We start from the raw sequence: 20189 nt of genomic DNA on the forward strand, positions 1-20189 counted from the left end.
TGACTGGCCGACTTGCATGTCTTTTTCTCTGAAGGGTTGTATGCTATCTAGATGCACACATTTATCTATATGAACCTTTGTTCTGCCTTCTGGTTATTGAAACTGTTCTTTGAGCCACGTTTTATAAGGAACTACTCTGAATATTTATGTTCAAAATAAATATTGGTTGCCATTGTCTTTCCATCTTCTCTTTAGGATGTCAGTCCTGTTTAACTTGACCTTCAGCACAGTCAGCTTATTAATTTATATTTTCTTTTTGTATTCTCCCTTTAGCGCCTTAATACATCCTGGTCGTTTTGACATGCAGGTTACAGTTCCCAGGCCAGATGTAAAAGGTCGAACAGAAATCTTGAAGTGGTATCTCAATAAAATAAAGTTTGATCAGTGTAAGTCTTAATTCGACGATACAGACATTATCTCCATAAAATGGTAATATATCAATCCACCCTGTTCATGGTCCTTACTCAGGATGGCTTAAAAGACAAATTCCTTTAAATGTCTATTTTTCTCTCCTCTTGTTTGTCCATAAAGTCCATTTCTCAATGAACGTGTGTCCAGAGATTCTGTTATTTTGAATCCCGATTCTAAAGAAAGTTTTCTTTTGAGTACTTAGATAATACTTGATGAAATCTATGTATAAATGTTTCTTTAGATGAATGTAAAATATAAAATAATATCAAAAGCACCTGTATATTATGAGCATAGTACCTCATGATATAGTCACTTTGGGGCCAAAAGAGGGGAAGCAAACTATAAAACAAAACACATGGAAATATTATGGAACTACCTGAGTAATAAAAGCAGCTATTAAAGCTGCAGTATTTTCAAAGATATCTGAATCAATTCTTAAAACCAAGTATGTTTCCGACAATAAGGGGGGCTTTTATGTCCAAAGTTATTTCAAGATGAAATTCTGAAAACAAAATCTCTATGAATGTGCTTTTTCAGTTTGTGGTTAGGCCATAATTAAAGGTTTGTAAATCGTTATCTGGCAACTCTACCTTTCTCTGTTTATCACAAAGTTATTTAAATATAAGAACTTTTGTGATTTGTCCCAATGACAATTTTAATGGTGTGTTTACTAGCAGTTTTGGCTTTTTCCCCTTAGAATTTAGTGAAGTAAGCTTTTGTAAAATTACAGTTCATGATGGCTATCTTCTTTTTTCATTTGCAATGTGAGTTCTTTATGAAGAGCTTTTTATTAGCTCTCCTGAAATTTTAATATTGTGTCCTGTCTGCATATAGCTGTTGATCCAGAAATCATAGCTCGAGGTACTGTTGGCTTTTCTGGAGCAGAGTTGGAGAATCTTGTGAACCAATCTGCTTTAAAGGCAGCTGTTGATGGAAAAGAAGTGGTAACCATGAAGGAACTAGAGTTTTCCAAAAATAAAATCCTAATGGGTAGGTTTTCTTTTTTTTTTTTCCCTATCTTATACTGTTCATTATGTTAGAGAAAAAATTCTTTTTTTTTTTATTGCCACTTGGTAATTTTTGGTTTGGTGGTAATTCACTCTTTTTAAAAAAATTTTTATTTATTTATTATTGGCTGCATTGGGTCTTCGTTGCTGCATGCTGGCTTTCTCTAGTTGCGGCGAGCGGGGGCTACTCTTCATTGCGGTGCATGGGCTTCTCATTGTGGTGGTTTCTCTTCTTGTGGAACATGGGCTCTAGGTGCGTGGGCTTCAGTAGTTGCGGCTTATGGGCTCTAGAACTCAGGCTCAGTAGCTGTGGCGCATGGGCTTAGTTGCTCCGCGGCATGTGGAGTGTTCTTGGACGAGCTTGAACCCGTGTCCCCTGCATTGGCAGGCGGATTCTTAACCACTGCGCCACAAGGGAAGTCCGAGAAAAAACTCTTAATTTTGAGAGAAAGTTAATAAAAAAGAAAGGTATAGAAACATGCAAATATATACTCTAACAGAGCAACACAGTTTGGCCTGTTACAGAACAAATATATTATAACTTATATTACACTCTTTGGGGGGCATGAGTGCCCATGTCTTTCCTCTTGTCTGATATTGCTGATAAAAGAATAGTTAATTTTACTGTTTTTCAGAATTTAATTTTTATTTTAAATCTTGAATTGCCTTCAAAACAGGTTAGTTATGATATTCCTGTTAAATTAGAAGTTTATTTTCTAGAAATAGAATAAAGCTTTTCCTTTTGATATAAGGATTAAGATGATAGTTTTTACAGTTTGGTTTTCAGTTGACAAATTATGGTTTACATGTGTTGTAGAGTGGAATCTACTCATTTTTTAAACTTTCAAACTTTTAAAGTATTTATTAATGATATTAAATCATACGACTCTAAGAATGACTTTGAGACAAAGGAGCTTCATTCATTTAAATATACCTTCTTAATGGAGTATTTTACTTAAGCAAATTTTTTTCTTAGGGCCTGAGCGTAGAAGTGTGGAAATTGATAACAAAAACAAAACAATCACAGCGTATCATGAATCTGGTCACGCTATTATTGCATATTACACTAAAGATGCTATGCCTATCAACAAAGCTACAATCATGCCACGAGGGCCAACACTTGGACATGTATCTTTAGTTTTTCTTTTCTTTCAAATAGTGCTCCCCAGGAGCTTATGTAGGAAATTGCTGATGAAAACATTTCAAAAGAAAATTCAGCTACTTCCTAGGTGTGTTGATACTTTCTTCTTGAACTTCCTCAACTGTCTTGAAATCAGACATACTTGTGAAATTTACCTGCTAATAAAGGATATCCTTAATATTTCAGATAATATATTTACATTATGAAATGTAATTCAGGAATGACAGCAAAATATAATTCTTAAATATGTAGTTGCTCTTTTCCCCTCGAAAGAAATTATGTATCATAGTGACTGGTTCAATAGTTTTTCTAAGTTTTTTCTCATTGAGTACAAGTTTCATTTTCATACCTTTCTAATTATAGACGTTTATTTTTATTTATTTATGTTTTAAATTTTATTTTTGGCTGCGTTGGGTCTTCTTTGCTGCACGCGGGCTTTCTCTAGTGGAAGCGAGAGGGGGCTGCTCTTCATTGCGGTGCGTGGGCTTCTCATTGCGGTGGCTTCTCTTGTTGCAGAGCACAGGCTCTAGGCGTGCGGGCCTCAGTAGTTGTGGTACATGGGCTCAGTGGTTGTGGCTTGCAGGCTCTAGAGCACGGGCCCAGTAGTTGTGGCGCACAGGCTGAGTTGCTCCGCGGCATGTGGGATCTTCCCAGACCAGGGCTCGAACCGTGTCCCCTGCATTGGCAGGCAGATTCTTAACCACTGCACCACCAGGGACGTCCCTATAGACGTTTTAAACATTTTTGTGCAACGAGGGACAAACAGTTGTATTTATTATTTATAAACTGCACATTTGCTTTCCTCATTTTATACATAGCTTGTTTGGTAATCAATCACCATGACCATCTCTATTAAATGCCGCTGAGCTTTCAGCATCATGGTATTAAGTAAGGTCATGAGAGACAAATGATAATTCAGGTTATTAATGTAAGTGTTTCAAAACTGTGTCTGAATTTTTTCTTTGTTTTTCAATTGTCTGTGTGTACCTGTTGCCTGAAAATGATCGACGGAACGAAACTAGAGCTCAGCTTCTTGCTCAGATGGACGTCAGTATGGGAGGAAGAGTGGCAGAGGAACTTATATTTGGAGCTGATCATATTACAACAGGTTGGCTGTAAAGAATAGCTTTGGTTCAAATTGTGTTGGTTTAAAGATTTTTTTTTAACTTGAGTTTTATGTATATTTCAAAATTTCAGGTGCTTCCAGTGATTTTGATAATGCAACCCAAATAGCAAAGCAGATGGTCACCAAATTTGGAATGAGTGAAAAGGTAATGGCTAATTTTAATCCTTCCTCATGTATCAAATGTTGATGTGCCAAGTGTCTCTTTGTGAGAGAGGATTCTCATTATAAATTGATAGATTTTCCCCTGTCTCATTCCAAATGGATTTAACAAAGCTAACTCTAAACTAAATGTCATTTTCTGAGAAATGTAACATACTCTTTCCATTCCAGCTGCTCAAACAGTAAGAGTTATTACTTCATGAATTAACCAAATGATAATATAAATTCTTTAGCATTTTTTATTCATATGACATTGAAGACCTACTTGTTGAGCTTGCTTACTTTGCCCTTTCCACATAATTCACGTTCCTACATTATCACTGTGGCTCCATAAAGCAATTCCAGTACTCTGTGAATTGTGGATTTCTGGACTAGAATAGCTGCTAAGGTTTTCTAAGAAGGTACTCAGAACGATACTTAGGATTTAAAATTTTCCCTCTTGCTCACACTTTTTAGTATTATACTTTCAGAAGAAGAATGAAGTTTTTTTGCCCTCAAGGGCATTTTTATATTGTATTTTTTCCTTGCCCCCATGATATTTATTTTCTTATGTATAGGATAGTACTTCCTCTGTTACATACATTAGTGTTGGAGGTTTTTCTGTTGGATTTCTTTCTTTTCATTGATTTTAGCTTGGAGTTATGACCTACAGTGATACAGGGAAACTGAGTCCAGAAACTATATCTGCTATTGAACAGGAAACCAGAATCCTTCTGAGGGTAATGATCTTTTTTTAAATGTTTATTTATCTATTTAGTCAAAATGTGCCTAAATATTTGGGTGATTGCAAAAAAACTAAACTTCCTCTGTTTTATAAAGTTAATAGGTGCACCGTTGCTGCCGTGATTAACTATGTCATAGACTGGATCTTTGACATAGACTGGAACCCCTGATCATAGACTGGATCTTTATTTTATTCTGGCCATAGGCTAAGAACAATTTATATATATATATATATATATATATATATATATATATATATATATATATATATATATATATATATATATACACACACATATATGTATATATATATTTTTTAAATAAAGTTATTTATTTTATTTTTGGCTGCATTGGGTCTTTGTTGCTGCATGTGGGTTTTCCCTGGTTGCAGCGAGCAGGGGCTGCTCTTCATTGCGGTGGCTTCTCTTGTTGCTGAGCATGGGCTCTAGGGCACGGGCTTCAGTGGCTGTGGTGTGGGGCTTCAGTGGTTGTGGCGCGTGGGCTTAGTTGCTTCGCGGCATGTGGGATCTTCCCGGACCAGGGATTGAACCCGTGTCCCCTGCATTGGCAGGCGGATTCTTAACCACTGTGCCACTAGGGAAGCCCAGAACAATTTACATTGTGATTTAAATATTCAGTTCTTCTTTAGCTGATATATTTCTAATATTTTATGTATTTTCTTTAATTTGATTATTTTACTTGGACATGGTTATGTTCAAAATGTCTAGTAATTGTATTGTGTTTATATGACCTGTGCTTCTTGGTGTTGGTAAATTCATTTTTACATTTTCCACCCAATTTTATAAGGACAAAAATATAATTCGCTAGTAAAATATTGGCATAAACATTGTACAGGCGAATATGACACTGCCAAAAAGGAACTGTTATTACTGCTGTTATTCATAAGCTGATAAACTTAATTCAGACTCACCTTTGGAAAGAGAGTTGAAGGATTTAAATGAAAAGTTCAAGGTGGGTTGCAAAAAAAAAATCAAATGTATGGAAGTCAGGGATCACCTCTAATGAAACTGTATTACAGTTTTGAGAGGTGAGTGTGTTACCAAGTAAAAGAATGGAAATTATATCTTTTCTGGCCATTCTAGATTGAGTAAATTGGTGAAATCTCAAGAAGCAAAAGGAGCAAACTCCCTTTCCTTTTAGCACGTATACTGAAAAGAGAAATAGATTTCTGTGTTCACAGACCTTATTTAGAAAGCAGATGAGTACAGTGTATACTTTTATTTCTTAAGTAGCTTTTTGTTTAAGTAGTCCTCAGTTATCTCTATGATAGACTTTGAGGTTAAAAATGTAACATTTGAAAGTATGAAAGAGTTATCTTTAGGGAACCAAGCTTTTAAATGCGTTTATCTCATAACTAGAAGTCAATAGATTTTATAGTTTTTTTAGGGTGCATAAAGGCTTTTTATCTCATTTAGGGTTTGTGCTTCTCCTAAGGTTTCTGCCTCTTACATATCTGCTTTGTATTTAAGGATTCATATGAGCGAGCAAAACATATCTTGAAGACTCATGCAAAAGAGCACAAGAATGTAGCAGAAGCTTTACTGACCTATGAGACTTTGGATGTCAAAGAGATTCAGATTGTTCTTGAGGGGAAGAAATTGGATGTGAGATGATAGCTCTTGATGCATTGTTGGTTTTATTGCAAGACCATAAGTAGCACTGCAGTAGTCGTATTTTGCAACACTTTTCTCCCATTCTTGGTATCACTCAAGGGTGTGAAACACTTTGTCAGTCTTTTGTCACATTTATCTAATTTTGATTATTCTCATGATGGACACCTACTGCAAACAGCAATTTATTAAAGAAAATAAAGAACTATCAGGATCGAAAACAGCTTGTTTGAGAAATGTCAATCAGTTATTAAGTTGAAAATAAGTAATGATTTTATGGTTGGTTACAGTGCTAGACGTGAATAGAAATTGTGCCTTTAGCTCTTGGGAAGTATTTTTATTTAGGAAAATAAAATTCTTGAAGGATTGTCTTTATTTCTAGATAGTACCACTTATCTTTGATAAAGAAATGATGCTATTTGGCTATTGGTAAATCATATTTCTACATACACCAGTGGAAACTTCATTAAGATGCACTTAATTATGATCTAGATTGACCATATATAAAGAGTTTTTTAAAAAAAATCTAAGAGTAGAGAATTGTGAACCTACAGATACAATCGGAATTTAAATGATTATTATAAGCTTTTTAAAATGCAGCTTGCATTTTCATGTTCTTTTTTTTTTTAACATTACTATCACTCTGAAAATGAAGTTTACTTCAGAGCAGCAGTATTTTGTTAAATAAACAAGTAACACACCTCAAATTATGAATAACTATGTAATTATGCTTTGCGTTAAAACCAAAATAAAACCAAAAACCCAGTCCCATTCAGAGTGAACTTTTGAATTATGCTGTGTTAGAAATGGAAAGTTGTGTTTATTTTTCAGTCAGATTTTGTGAATATGAATGTGTTGTTACAGAATTTACAGATGACTTTATTTAACTCAGTAGAAAAATTATTTTAGAGCACATTGTAGTGGTTTTACAACCATACTATATTCTTGAAGTGATTTTCTTAAAATTACCTACAGTTTTCTAGTAACTTTTAAGCTGTATATGGTCTTCGTTGAGGTTGGTAGAGGGAGCTTGCTACATGATATTCTTGCCCTTTATTTGGGTAGTTTAAAATTTTGATGTACTTTCAAACTTAGAGAAACATTACCAGAATAATACAAGGAATTCTCATATACCCTTGATTCTGATATACCAGTTATTTTCATTTGCCCGTTTTTTATGGCCCCTGCTTCCTTTCTCCCTTCCTCCTCTCTTCCCTCCCTCCCTCCTTCCCTCCCCTTCTCTCTGTGTTTATATATATATGAGTATACATGTCTTTGCGTGGACACGTTTTCAGTTGTCTTGGTAGACTTCTAGAAATTGCTGTGTGATGTGGTGAGTTTCTGTTTAACTTGTTAAGAACCTGATGAACTGTTTTGAAAGTAACTATATAATTTAATGTTCCAACTACCAGTGTATGAAGGTTCCCGTTTCTCCATATCTTGTACAGTGTTTCTTATAGTCTTGTCTTTTTGACAAAGCCAATCTAGTGGGTATGAAGTAGAATCTCATTGTGGATTTAATTTACATTTCCCTAGGACTAGTGATTTTGAACACCCTCTGCTAGGCTTTTGGTCATTTGTATATCGTCTTTGGAGAAATGTCTGTTGAAATCCTCCCTCCCCTCTTTGCGTTGTTGTCTTCTGTGTTGTAAGAGATCATATATTCTAAAGACAAGTCCTTTATCATATGGATCTTGGGTTTTTTTGTTTTTGTTTTTTTTGGTTTTTTGGCGGTACGCAGGCCTCTCACTCTTGTGGCCTCTCCCGTTGCAGAGCACAGGCTCCGGAGCACAGGCTCAGCGGCCATGGCTCATGGGCCCAGCTGTTCCACGGCATGTGGGATCTTCCCGGACCAGGGCACGAACCCATGTCCCCTGCATCGGCAGGCGGACTCTCAACCAGTGTGCCACCAGGGAAGCCCAATCTTGTGTTTTTTTAATCCAGTGTGAAAATCTCTGTTGTTTGAGTAGGGTGTTTAGTTCATTCATATTTAATATTTATGTAGTTGCTTTTACATCTGCCATTTGCTATTTGTTTTCTGTTTTTCTCATATCTAAAGAGATCCCTGTGTTCCTCTTCTTCTTTTCTGGCTGCACAGCATGGCTTCTGGGATCTTAGTTCCCCAACAGGAATTGAACCCGGGACCTAGGCAGTGAGAGCACAGAGTTCTAACCACTGGACTAACAGGAAATTCCCTGTTCCTCCTATTGTGAGTTATGTCTTAGCAGTTGCTCTAGGGATGACAGTTCGCAGTTATCACTCTTAATCACAGGCTCCTTCAAAATAATACAAGTTTAATTCTGTCAAAATGTAGTAAATTTGTTGCTTTCTTACCTACTTCTTGGCCCTAAATAGCAGAAAGAAGAGGAGAGGTGACCTAGAGAACCTCAGTCTCTCCACTGGGAATTGGAATAGCCTCTAATTTTAGCCACAGAAGGTTTTTTCTCAACTGTATATGTTGGGATTTTGAAAAATACTGTTCTGATGAACCTCCAGGTGAGATTGGTGGGAGGAGTGAGTGGTGTGGCTCTTACTCCTTAGCTGCCCAGAATGATTGTCGTCTCTGAAGGGGTTATAGGGAAGTCGTGTCCATATCCCCCTCCCCGACCCCCCACCACCCCTGTACCTCCTCCTTTTAGTTTAGTGTATATTAGCAGGTTGGGCTAGAGGAATCAGCTGCTATGCGGTTGATTTTTTTTTAACCCTTTCCCTTATTTGCCTTTTACTCCTCCCCTTAATCTAAAAGCTCTGTTTAATGCAAATGGAAATCTTTATCCTCCTCCCTCCCCCTTCCTTTATATATTGAGGCTTTGGGGTAGGAGAAAAGTGCACAACCCACCATCCCCCTTCCCCTCTGCATTAAAATTCCTTATTTACCCCTTTTCCCCTTCACATTTCGTCCCACTCCTTTTCTGGCAAAAAGGAGCCTTTTCCTCTCTGTGACCCTAAGAGCATACTGCACAAGGGAAATCGCCCCCATCCAGATGTGGCTCCACTCTTCATTTCTCTTGTCTTCTGCTGCTCTTTTCCTGGTGCTCTTTTTGTCGGTGGGGTGTGGGTAATAGAACAGCCATGGGCTTTGGGGGACCTTTAACTGTTTGTTTTTTCCTTTTCATTTATATGAACACAGAACGTTCAATTTCAGAGAACCAAAAATCCCACCTTCCCACCGAACACTACTAAGGGGCATGTCTTCTGCTCCATACCCTTTCTGTTTTTCTTTCTCTCTTGTTAATGCTTTTAAAAACAAATGAGTTTTTTTATATAAATAAAGTTTTAAAAGTGTGAAAAAAAAACAAACACAAAAGAATTAAGAAAATGGTCATAGGAACATACATATTGATAATTACCTTAAATGTGAATGGATTAAATGCTCCAACCAAAAGACACAGGCTTGCTGAATGGATACAAACACAAGACCCATATGTATGCTGTCTACAAGAGCCCCACTTCAGACCTACAGACACATACAGACTGAAAGTGAGAGGATGGAAAAAGATATTCCATGCAAATGGAAATCAAAAGAAAGTTGGAGTAGCAATACTCATATCAGATAAAATAGACTTTAAAATAAAGAACGTTACAAAAGACAAGGAAGGACACTACATAATGGTCAAGGGATCAATCCAAGAAGAATATATAACAATTATAAATATATATGCACCCAACATAGGACCACCTCAATATATAAGGCAACGGCTAACAGCTGTAAAAGAGGAAATCAACAGTAACACAATAATAGTGGGGGACTTTAACACCTCACTTGCACCAATGGACAGATCATCCAAAATGTAAATAAATAAGGAAACAGAAGCTTTAAATGACACAATAGACCAGATAGATTTAATTGATATTCATAGGACATTCCATCCAAAAACAGCAGATTACACTTTCTTCTCAAGTGCGCACAGAACATTCTCCAGGATAAATCACATCTTGGGTCACAAACCAAGCCTCAGTAAATTTAAGAAAATTGAAATCATATCAAGCATCTTTTCGGACCACAACACTATGAGATTAGAAATGAATTACAGTGGAAAAACATAAAATACACAAACACATGGAGGCTAAACAGTAAATTACTAAATAAAAAAGAGATCACTGAAGAAATCAAAGAGGAAATCAAAAAATACCTAGAGACAAATGACAATGAAAACACAACAATCCAAAACCTATGGGATGCAGCAAAAGCAGTCTTAAGAGGGAAGTTTATAGCTATACAAGCCTACCTCAAGAAACAAGAAAAATCTCAAATAAATAATCTAACTTTATACCTAAAGGAACTAGAGGAAGAAGAACAAACAAAACCCAAAGTTAGCAGAAGGAAAGAAAACATAAAGATCAGAGCAGAAATAAATGAAATAGACACAAAGAAAACAATAGCGAAGATCAATAAAACTAAAAGCTGGTTCTTTGAGAAGATAAACAAAATTGATAAACCATTGGCCAGACTCATCAAGAAAAAGAGGGAGAGGACTCAAATCAATAAAATTAGAAATGAAAAAGGAGAAGTTACAACAGACACCGCAGAAAGACAAAGCATCTTAAGAGACTACTACAAGCAACTCTATGCCAATAAAATGGACAACCTCGAAGAAATGGACAAATTCTTAGAAAGGTATAACCTTCCAAGACTGAACCAGGAGAAACAGAAAATATGAACAGACAAATCACAAGTAATGAAATTGAAGCTGTGATTAAAAATCTTCCAACAAACAAAAGTCCAGGAGCAGATGGCTTCACAGGTAAATTTTATCAACCATTTAGAGGAGAGCTAACACCCATCCTTCTCAAACTCTTCCAAAACATTGCAGAGGAAGGAGCACTCCCAAACTCATTTTATGAGGCCACCATCACCCTGATACCAAAACCAGACAAAGATATGACAAAAAAAGAAAATTACAGACCAATATCACTGATGAAGATAGATGCAAAAATCCTCAACAAAATACTAGCAAACAGAATCCAACAATTCATTAAAAGGATCATACACCATGATCAACCAGGATTTATCCCAGGGATGCAAGGATTCTTCAATATACACAAATCAATCAATGTGATACACCATATTAACAAATTGAAGAATAAAAACCATATGATCATCTCAATAGATGCAGAAAAAGCTTTCAACAAAATTCAACACCAATTAATGATAAAAACTCTCCAGAAAGTGGGCATAGAGGGAACGTACCTCAACATAATAAAGGTCATATATTACAAACCCACAGCAAACATCATTCTCAATGGTGAAAAACTGAAACCATTTCCTCTAAGATCAGGAACAAGACAAGGATGTCCACTCTCACCACTATTATTCAGCATAGTTTTGGAAGTCCTAGCCTCAGCAATCAGGGAAGAAAAAGAAATAAAAGGAACATAAATTGCAAAAGAAGAAGTAAAACTGTCACTGTTTGCAGATGACATGATACCATACATAGAGAATCCTAAAGATGCCACCAGAAAACTACTAGAGCTAATCAATGAATTTGGTAAAGTTGCAGGATACAAAATTAATGCATCGAAATCTCTTGCATTCCTATACACTAATGATGAAGAATATGAAAGAGAAATTAAGGAAACACTCTCATTTACCATTGCAACACAAAGAATAAAGTACCTAGGAATAAACCTACGTAGGGAGACAAAAGATCTGTATGCAGAAAAGTATAAGACACTGATGAAAGAAATTAAAGATGATACCAACAGATGGAGAGATAAACCATGTTCTTGAATTGGAAGAATCAATATTGTGAAAATGACTATACTACACAAAGCAATGTACAGATTCAATGCAATCCCTATCAAATTACCAATGGCATTTTTTACAGAACTAGAACAAAAAATCGTAAAATTTGTATGGAGACAAAAAAGACCCCGAATACACAAAACAGTCTTGAGGGAAAAAAACGCAGCTGGAGGAATCAGACTCCCTCACGTCAGGCTATATTACAAAGCTACAGTAATCAAGACAATATGGTACTTACTGGCAGAAAAACAGAAACATAGATCAATGGAACAAGATAGAAAGCCCAGAGGGAAACCCACACACCTATGGTCAACTAATCTATGACAAAGGAGGCAAGGATATACAATGGAGAAAAGACAGTCTCTTCAATAAGTGGTGCTGGGAAAACTGGACAGATACATGGAAAGAATGATATTAGAACACTCCCTAACACCATACACGAAAATAAACTCAAAATGGATTAGAGACCTAAATGTAAGACTGGACACTATAAATCTCTTAGAGGAAAACATAGGAAGAACACTCTTTGACATTAATCACAGCAAGATCTTTTTTGATCCACCTCCTAGAGTAATGTAAATAAAAACAAAAATAAACAAATGGGACCTAGTGAAACTTCAAAGCTTTTGCCCAGGAAAGGAAACCATAAACAAGATAAAAAGACAACCCTCAGAATGGGAGAAAATATTTGCAAACAAATCAACGGACAAAGGATTAATCTCCAAAACATATAAACAGCTCATGCAGCTCAATATTAAAAAAACAAACAACCCAATCCAAAAATGGGCAGAAGACCTAGATAGACAGTTCTCCAAAGAAGACATACAGATGGCCAAGAAGCACATGAAAAGCTGTTCAACATCACTAATTATTAGAGAAATACAAATCAAAACTAGAATGAGGTATCACCTCACACCACTTAGAATGGGCTTCATCAGAAAATGTACACACAACAAAAGCTGGAGAGGGTATGGAGAAAAGAGAACCCTCTTGCACTGTTGGTGGGAATGTAACTGATACAGCCACTATGCAGAACAGTATGGAGGTTCCTTAAAAAACTAAAAATAGAATTACCATATGATCCAGCAATCCCACTACTGGGCATATACCCAGAGAAAACCATAATTCAAAAAGACACATGCACCCCAATGTTCACTGCAGCACTATTTACCGTAGGCTGGTCATGGAAGCAACCTAAAGGCCCATCGACAGATGAATGGATAAAGAAGATGGGGTACATATATACAATGGAATATTACTCAGCCATAAAAAGGAATGAAATTGGGTCATTTGTTGAGACCTGGATGGATCCAGAGACTGTCATACAGAGTGAAGTAAGTCAGAAAGAGAAAAACAAATATCGTATATTAACACATATATGTGGAACCTAGAAAAATGGTACAGGTGAACTGGTTTGCAGGGCAGAAATTGAGGCACAGTTGTAGAGAACAAACGTATGGACACCAAGGGGGGAAAACCGCAGGGGGTTGGGGATGGTGGTGGGATGAATTGGGAGAGTGGAAATGACATGTATACACTGATGTGTATAAAATTGATGACTAATAAGAACCTGCTGTATATATATGAAAAAAGAGACAAATCAAAGAAAAAAGCAAGAAATGTAAAAGTGAAAGTTTAAAGCCTGTTTCATCACAAGCGTCCCTTTATCATTTCACATCCATGAGCTCTGTAAATGGTTTAAAACAGTGGTTCTCAAGTGTCACCTGAGCATCCCTGGAGTCCCAAGACTCAACCGTTCAAGGGGTCCAAGAGGTCAAAACTATTTCACAATAACAGTAAACGTTATTTCCATTCTCATTCTGTTTTAAGTGTACAGAGCAGTTTTCCAGAGACAAGATATGTGATAACATCATACTTCTAATGGCTAATAGAATGTATGATTGTGTGTGCTTGTATTTTAAATTTTTCAGTTTTATTTTCCAATACAGTAAACATCAGTAGATACAACCTACTTAAACAAAAGTTCCTTGGAATTCTCAATAATTTTTAAAAGTATAAAAGGATCCTATATCTGCATCATAAAAAATAACAAACAAATAAATAAAAGGATCTTAAAGCCCAAAACTTTCAGAATTACTGTTTTACAAGATTGTGTCAATCAAATCGTCATTAAGGTATGATTACTTTCCCCCACTTTTAATAATCAAAGACCACACACACACACACACACACACACACACACAGAGTCTGCTAATCAAAACATCTGGTTGGCTTAAGCTCATCCGTGTAACACCACTAAAATGAAATAATTAAATTTGAAATACAATTGACACGTTAGCAAGTGAAGCTTTACTCTAGGTTAAGGTCAGAATTCAAATAAGCATTTTATAAAACTGGAAAAATCTTAGAATCTAATAATTAACCTCTGAGAATCCCTAAGAAGTACAGCTATTCCAAACTGAGAACCATAGGGTATTGAAGCGTACATAGAAACATCTGAGTTAAAGCTTACATTTTAAAAATATCTTTTTCTTATGCTTGTAAATATCTTTTTTTCAAAACCTGGATGCCAACAATAACATGTGCCTTATTTATGTCAAATCCTTCAATTAAACTTGCAAAAACAAAAGAAAAAAGAATTAGGAATATGAAGGCTGTGACCGTTTCAAATATTTTAGTGTACCTCTTTCCAGAGTGAAATTTGCACTGCAAAATTTACCTGATCTGGCTGTTTGTAAATCCTTCATTCCTACTGCTTTATTAGGAACAGAATCTTTCACTCCAACTGCAGGCTGAATGGGTTTTGAAACAAGTTGATTAATAAATAATGTACATTTGATACAATCTGTAGTTAATAATTCAAGACAAAAATATAAGTTTTTACCTTCAAGTGAGGATATTTTTCAGGAGAATCTAAAAGGCAAAAGGGACATAGAATCAATTACACGTAACTATGAAAGCCAACTATATATTCATGCAGTTAGTACTGAGCAGAACCCTCATGCTTGGCCTTGGCAGTGAATACTTTAGGTTTTGGTGTTTTGTTTCTTGGGGGAAGTTAGGACTGCAACAAGACAGACATATGAATCCACTATAGATACTGAAGAAAAAATAGGAGTACAGGTTTAACAAAACATGCAGTTAAGATTTCAAAAGTAAGATTATGTTCCAAAAGCCTTTATAAAATAGAAAAATGCACATGTACCAATGTGAACATGCTGATTGATGAGGAGAAAAGTGATCTTTAATCAGAGCAACAAATCATGACCCCGAGAAGGTAAATGTGAAAGCTGATGGTAAAATGCAACAGCATATCTTGAATGCAATACAGCAGCATCATTTACACCATTATACTACAAGTATTTATCATCTTCTTCAATTTGTCCTGTAATTTAGGAAGTGCACAGTTGGGATGACAGTTCAGTTAAATGTATAATTCATTTCTCATCAGAGAAAGTGTTATGAACTGATCAGCTTGGATATACACTTGTAGAATAATAGTTCATAAAAATATTCATGTTTTTCCATACCCATGTGGGCTACTGGTATGCCTACATTTCTTGGATCCTCTAGTTTAGTCATCTTAAAGTTTCTCGATCCACTCATGCAAGAAGGTATATAAGGCACATCTAAGAAATAACGTATTATAAGTTTTCAATATCGAAGTACGATTATCAAAAAGGAAAAAGTAAATTTTACTGCCACAGAATTATTAGATATTAAAAATCTTTCATATTTCAAAATCAGTGTAGTATTTACTGAAAATAACAATTTTAGCATTTAGGGAATGAACCCTATTAACTTCTTTTGTTTCCAAAATTAGTTTGGTTCAGTATATCATGCTAATGTTTAAAAGGATTTTTGTGAAACAATTATCATCAAAAAATTAGCTTTCTTAGGGACTCCCCTGGCGGTCCAGTGGTGAAGACCCCATGCTTCTACTGCAGGGGGCACGGGTTCAATCCCTGGTCGGGGAAATTAAGGTCCCACATGCCAAGCCAAGCAGCCAAAAAAAAAAAAAAAAAAACTATCTTAAAAATCAAAAAACAGCCAATGCTTCCATATTCAAATTAATCTCATTTGAATAACACATACCAACACAACATATATCTTTGATGCCTGATAGTTACAAGGAGGAGCTGGGGTTTACCTCAATTCTAGCACCCACTCCTGCTTCCAGTATTCTCTGGAGCAGCAATGACCTAACCTTGTCTCAGTGTAAATACACTGAAGTCATCTAACAAGAGTTCTCTCAAGTTTCCTCATCACCTCCACAATCACCTCCCTAACACCCTTCTTTCCCCCCTCTTTCCTTTCACTATATTCTTTCCTCTTCAAAGGTAGTCTCTGGATCTGTGGTCTTAATTCTCCCCCTTTGACATTCTTTTTATGGATCATCCCCACCACTTCTTTTTTCCTCTTTGCTTAGCAGTGGCACCTTACCTCTATAAGTTCTACTTCAACGCTTTGCTATCCTCTGGCTATAAACACACTCAGAAAGAAAATCAAAATAATGCTTTTCCTTGATCCTGTTCTGTCTTGAACTATCCAGTGGCTCCTCTTCCAGATTTCTCTCAATGCAAGCCTACACCCTTGCTACTCTGAGAGCTTGTCAGAAATGCACAATCCCAGACCTGCTGCTCAGCATGTGCACTTTTCACAAGGTCCCCAGGGGACTAATTAAAATTTGAGAAACTCTGATCTATCAGTCTGCTTCTACATTCCCACAGTAAGAGTGGGAAAGCTTTGCTGTTCGTCTCTGACACGTTTTGGTGCTGGAAGCTCACTTCAAATTTGTCTCACGTTTCAAATACTCTTCTCTACCCTTTTCTAAAGACCTATTTTACTTTGCCCCCGTCCTCCACAGACCCCTGCTTCCTTTTCCTTCATTTACTCCCTGTAACTTCTGCCTCTCTCATTCTTTAGTCCTTCTTTCCTCTTCCTCATTTCCCGACTTTCCTTAGGTTGTAGAGTACCTTGAAACGGAACTAATAATTTAGCTCCTTAAAGGGGACTCTCAATTTAATCTGTGGCTGACACCAGATAAGGTACACAGCTTCCCTCCGTTTCTCGTCTTTTTCCTCACTATGCATTTGACAGATGATTTTCTTTTCTTTTTTTTTCTTTTTACATAAACAGTGTTATATTTTTTAATACTTTTCAGAATATAAGCTGCATAGCTTTTTAGAATAAAAAATGATATAACTTCAGGTACATGCTTTAGGAAACTTGGTTATACAACAAGCAAACTGTGTCTTTGAGGACCACCTCAAAAGGGTGGCACACTTCACAGTGTAACTTGGTAACAGACATGGAGATAGATGATTATATCATGGCATGCTGTCTACAAAAGAACATCTGGACAGTCAGAACTTAAATAGAACACAGCACACAGTTAAGTATTCAAGCACTGCTTTTTGGCCAAATAAAAACTGCCTAAAACCTGCTGATGGATTTATTTATTTATTTATTTTTTCTGCGGTACGCGGGCCTCTCACTGCTATGGCCTCTCCCGTTGTGGAGCATGGGCTCCGGACGCGCAGGCTCAGCGGCCATGGCTCATGGGCCCAGCCGCTCCGGGGCATGTGGGATCTTCCCGGAACGGGGCACGAACCCGTGTCCCCTGCATCGGCAGGCGGACTCTCAACCACTGCGCCAACAGGGAAGCCCTGTTGATGGATTTTTGACGAGAAAAAAAGATGTAGCTGCTTAGTTCTTCTGATACAGCACTTCTTTTCCAGAATGAGACAGGCTCAGTTCAACTTGAAATCAGTGTGAGGAATGATTCTTCCTCTTAACCGACAGGTGATTTTCTTTGGCTATTAGAATATATCAGAATTCCCATTTTAAATCAACATGCTGTCAAATGACTTTTTCATAAAAATATAGTTCTTACCTTCTACTTGTCCATTTAATATATTTTTTCCTCTTTGACCTGCAGCTCCAGATAAATGATCAACATACTTCTCGGGAAGTCTCTCAGAGATACTCTGTTAAAATTGATATTAATAATGAGTTGCATAAAGCTTTCCTAATCCCCTTCTAATAGCTGAAAATACCCTGCTTTTTAAAAATTTCCTACTTTACAAGCAATTAGATTTAAAAATAAGAGAAGCATGCATTGAAAACCCAAATATTGAAATAGAAAACTTCATATACACTCTCTAGATCAAGTCTATCTTTTATCCTCATTTGGCTACTGACTCTGTAAACTGAGCATGGAAAGCCAGAGGAATTATTTTCACAGACAAAATATGTGCCTGACTTACAGGCACATTTCAGCAAAGAATTAACTTCAAAACACCTAACTCTACTTTACACTACTTGTGAAAAGAAGAGAGTATTTTTTTTTTTTTTGCGGTATGTGGGCCTCTCACTGTTGTGGCCTCTCCCGTTGCGGAGCACAGGCTCCGGATGCGCAGGCCCAGCGGCCATGGCTCACGGGCCCAGCCGCTCCGCGGCATATGGGATCCTCCCAGACCGGGGCACGAACCCGTATCCCCTGCATCGGCAGGCGGACTCTTAACCACTGCGCCACCAGGGAGGCCCAAGAAGAGAGTATTTTTAAAAAATATGTGTTTAAATAAATGCTTTAATAAGTACACTTGCTATAAATTTAAAATATTTCTAAAGACAGAAATTTTTTAGTATTAAAATAATATACTTGGCATGAAAAGAAACCATGAAGTATGTCATGTTGAGCATAAACAGAACACTGTAGAAGCTGCTTCATTTAGGTAAACAAGGGCTTATAAGAATCTGTTATTTGATAAAATTTTTATTGATAGGAAAAATAGTTCAATAAAATAGCGAAGTAGTAAGAAAAACTTTTATGTTTAAATCATAGCAGAAAATTTAAATATAGTTATGCAACGCTTCAAAAAAGTACAGCAAGCTTTAATAAGGGAAGAATAAGAACTTTTATTTATTAATCATCTAAATGTGCCAAGCTTTTCTTATGCACATTTTATTTTCTACATACAACAACAAGGATAAAAGTGATTGTAAGGACAGTTACCCCACTTCCTGTTTCCTGGTCATTCCAAGATGCGAGAGTGTAATGACGAACAGGTGGGATCCGCTGCTCTCTCTGTCCAGAATGTCCCTCCCCTGGACCCTCACGTGACTGGCTCCTTCCCATCCTCCCCTTGGTAGCTTTTCTCACATGCAGATCTTTTCTGACTACCTAAATTCCACTCCCACCCCCATCCCCATCCTAACTACAAACTCTCTCAATGTTGTCTAACGTAACATTCTCCATTTTCTTTGTCTCTCACAGTTGTGGGCTCTCCCGTTGAGGAGCACAGGATCTGGACGCGCAGGCTTAGCGGCCATGGCTCACAGGCGCAGCCGCTCCACGGTACGTGGGAACTTCCCGGACCGGGGAACGAACCTGTATCCCCAGCATCGGCAGGTGGACTCTCAACTACTGCACCACCAGGGAAGCCCTCTCCATTTTCTTTACATGAAGGACTTAACAGTGACTTATAAAGGATTCCTGTTTGGTATTATGTTCCCACCACTACAGCCTAACCCCTCAATTGGTACAGTCAGTGTCTAACTGCCCAGTACATAGTTGGTATTCTATAACAGGAATTTATTTAAGATCAAAACATTTAAAATGTCGAGAGGACCTCAAGTACCAAAGCACTTGATACCTATAGGAGATCTCCGATAACAGTCTATAGAAACTTAACATACCCCAAGCTAGAAATCCACATGCCCATTCTAATTTTCCTATTCTTAACACTACTGTCATTTTATTGTCCTTCAGGTTTTAAAAAAGTGCCCCAGCATTTAGTGCGTCACTAATTGCCACTGTGATCATTTTTGTCTTACATTTCTATAGCACCCTTTCCAGTTTACAAGGTGTGTTCACAGCTGTTACCACATCTGTTCCCTACACCTACCTGAGAAGTGGGTACCAGTACCATTTTTATGAAGGAGGTCACTGACGCTCAACCAGGGTAGACAAGTTTTTCCGAGATCCCACAGCTCGTGACACAACCAGGATGCTACCATGTCTTTTGACTTTAAACACAGTGCTGTATCACTGCAGCAGCTGCCTATATCTAACAGATCAGGCCCTTCTTATCTCTTTCCATAGCTGTCACCTTACAACAGGTCATCATTACTTTATATTTACGTTACTTCAAGTATGGCTGCCATAAAGGTACTCAACGCACACTAGTTTATCCAAAATGGTGTGTACTTATTAAAACATCGCTAAACCAAACTGTTGTTATTATAACGCCACGTACTTATTATTCCCCATTCTTTTGCT

The 20189-nt window shown here is 37.0% G+C and overlaps 1 protein-coding gene and 1 long non-coding RNA gene across 2 annotated transcripts in view; one reads left to right on the forward strand and one right to left on the reverse strand.

Moving 5' to 3' along the window:
* The window catches only part of LOC132488545 (ankyrin repeat domain-containing protein 26-like), a 114357-nt gene that overhangs the window by 67872 nt on the left and 26296 nt on the right, over positions 1-20189 (reverse strand). Inside the window, 4 exon segments of the mRNA XM_060096843.1 lie at positions 14625-14697; positions 14790-14818; positions 15436-15534; positions 17802-17895. Of these exon segments, the coding sequence (XP_059952826.1) occupies positions 14625-14697; positions 14790-14818; positions 15436-15511 (178 nt within the window). The 5' untranslated portion in view covers positions 15512-15534; positions 17802-17895.
* On the forward strand, positions 3546-4544 carry LOC132487694 (uncharacterized). The gene is made up of 3 exons (XR_009531663.1): positions 3546-3667; positions 3757-3830; positions 4477-4544. It is a non-coding gene; the product is annotated as an uncharacterized LOC132487694 (long non-coding RNA).

The sequence above is a fragment of the Mesoplodon densirostris genome, chromosome 4 (genome assembly GCF_025265405.1).
Source record: "Mesoplodon densirostris isolate mMesDen1 chromosome 4, mMesDen1 primary haplotype, whole genome shotgun sequence".
NCBI classification, from domain to species: Eukaryota; Metazoa; Chordata; class Mammalia; order Artiodactyla; family Ziphiidae; genus Mesoplodon; species Mesoplodon densirostris.